Raw genomic sequence first — 1377 nt, forward strand, 5'->3', positions numbered from 1 at the left:
AAAAAAGACAGTGGTTGATGTGTTGAAAACTAACAATACAGCAATAATACAGCATCTGTAAACTTCTAACCCCAATCAAATTCCTAGTCAATTAAGCAGATTATTTGTACATTTTTCAATCAGGCAATTAAAAGAATAAATAAAGTCTACATATATGTTTTTAAAAAATGAATACATGAAATGTTAAAATATAACATTGATTTAATGTTTATCTTTTTGTGCATTTTCAATGCCTTTTTTGTACATTTTCTGAGATGCTGACATCACATGCTTAAGTATGCTATAGTATGCTGCAAGATGGCTTCTTAGTGTCTGGAATCTGTTTTAAGAATTCTGTTTCTCTTTCTAATGAAAGTAATTTGTATTTTAGGTCAGCAATAATTTTATCCTTTTCCGCTGTGGTTCTCTGAGCGCTCTTGAGTTCATTTGCCATTTCAAACATGTTGTGGCTGTAGTAGCTGTTATGATTCTGTTTTACCATGGCTAAAATCTTACACATGAATTCATCAACTTGTGTACGATTTGACTTCTCTCTGTTGTTGAATATATAGTAGTTATTTCCACATGCTTTTATCACTTCTTGTAGCTCTGGTGCATCCTTAATGTAATTTTCAAATCTCACTTCATCAAGATCATCTGCCCTAGTGAACAAGACCATCATGTGGTTGAGCACTGCTCGGCCAAAGACTCTGTGAATCAGTCCAACGGTGTCTCTCTCTTCTTCAGTAAAGCGCCCAATGGACATTACAAGAAGAAAGATATGAGGACCTGGAGCTACATATTTAAAGCAATTCACAATTTCAGTTAGGACTTCGTCATTGGACAGTTTTGTGTCATATAGACCAGGAGTGTCCACAACACAAATCTGCCTTCTGTTTATCATCCGTGATGCATATGCACACTGTTTAGTGACTGATGTAGCTCTTGACTCTGACACAAAAATCCTGTCACCAAGAATGGTATTTCCTGTAGCACTCTTGCCAACTCCTGTTTTACCAACCAAAACTATGCGTATGTCCTGACCTGTTGACATTTTAAGAAGTATTTGTTAACAAATACTTGAGAAGTTTAACTAGAATTAAATACAGTTGTTAGTAGTCATGAGATGGTGAACTGATAAAGAACCTACTCATTGTAGTGCTATTAATGATTCTCTGCTGGTTGCGTTGCTCCTTCAAGGATTTCAGAAGATCAGATTGCAGTAGGTTTGTTGAAGCAATGAATATAGAGTTCTGTTTTTAATAATTACCTAAGCCCAACCTCTTTTGCACACAAGTTTTGTGATTGGATAGACTTTACCTTGAACTATTTAGTAAGGGAGATGAGAGGAAGTGATTCAAAAGGAGATCTGATTTCTAAAGGTAAGTGTATATGGCA

The 1377-nt window shown here is 35.4% G+C and overlaps 1 protein-coding gene across 1 annotated transcript; it reads right to left on the reverse strand.

Moving 5' to 3' along the window:
• Positions 1–280: 280 nt before the first annotated feature.
• Positions 281–1033, reverse strand: LOC127158621 (GTPase IMAP family member 7-like). The gene has a single exon (XM_051101682.1). The coding sequence runs from the start codon at positions 1031–1033 to the stop codon at positions 281–283; it is 753 nt and encodes a 250-aa protein (XP_050957639.1).
• Positions 1034–1377: the final 344 nt, after the last annotated feature.

This window comes from Labeo rohita, unplaced genomic scaffold, assembly GCF_022985175.1.
Source record: "Labeo rohita strain BAU-BD-2019 unplaced genomic scaffold, IGBB_LRoh.1.0 scaffold_1609, whole genome shotgun sequence".
NCBI lineage: Eukaryota > Metazoa > Chordata > Actinopteri > Cypriniformes > Cyprinidae > Labeo > Labeo rohita.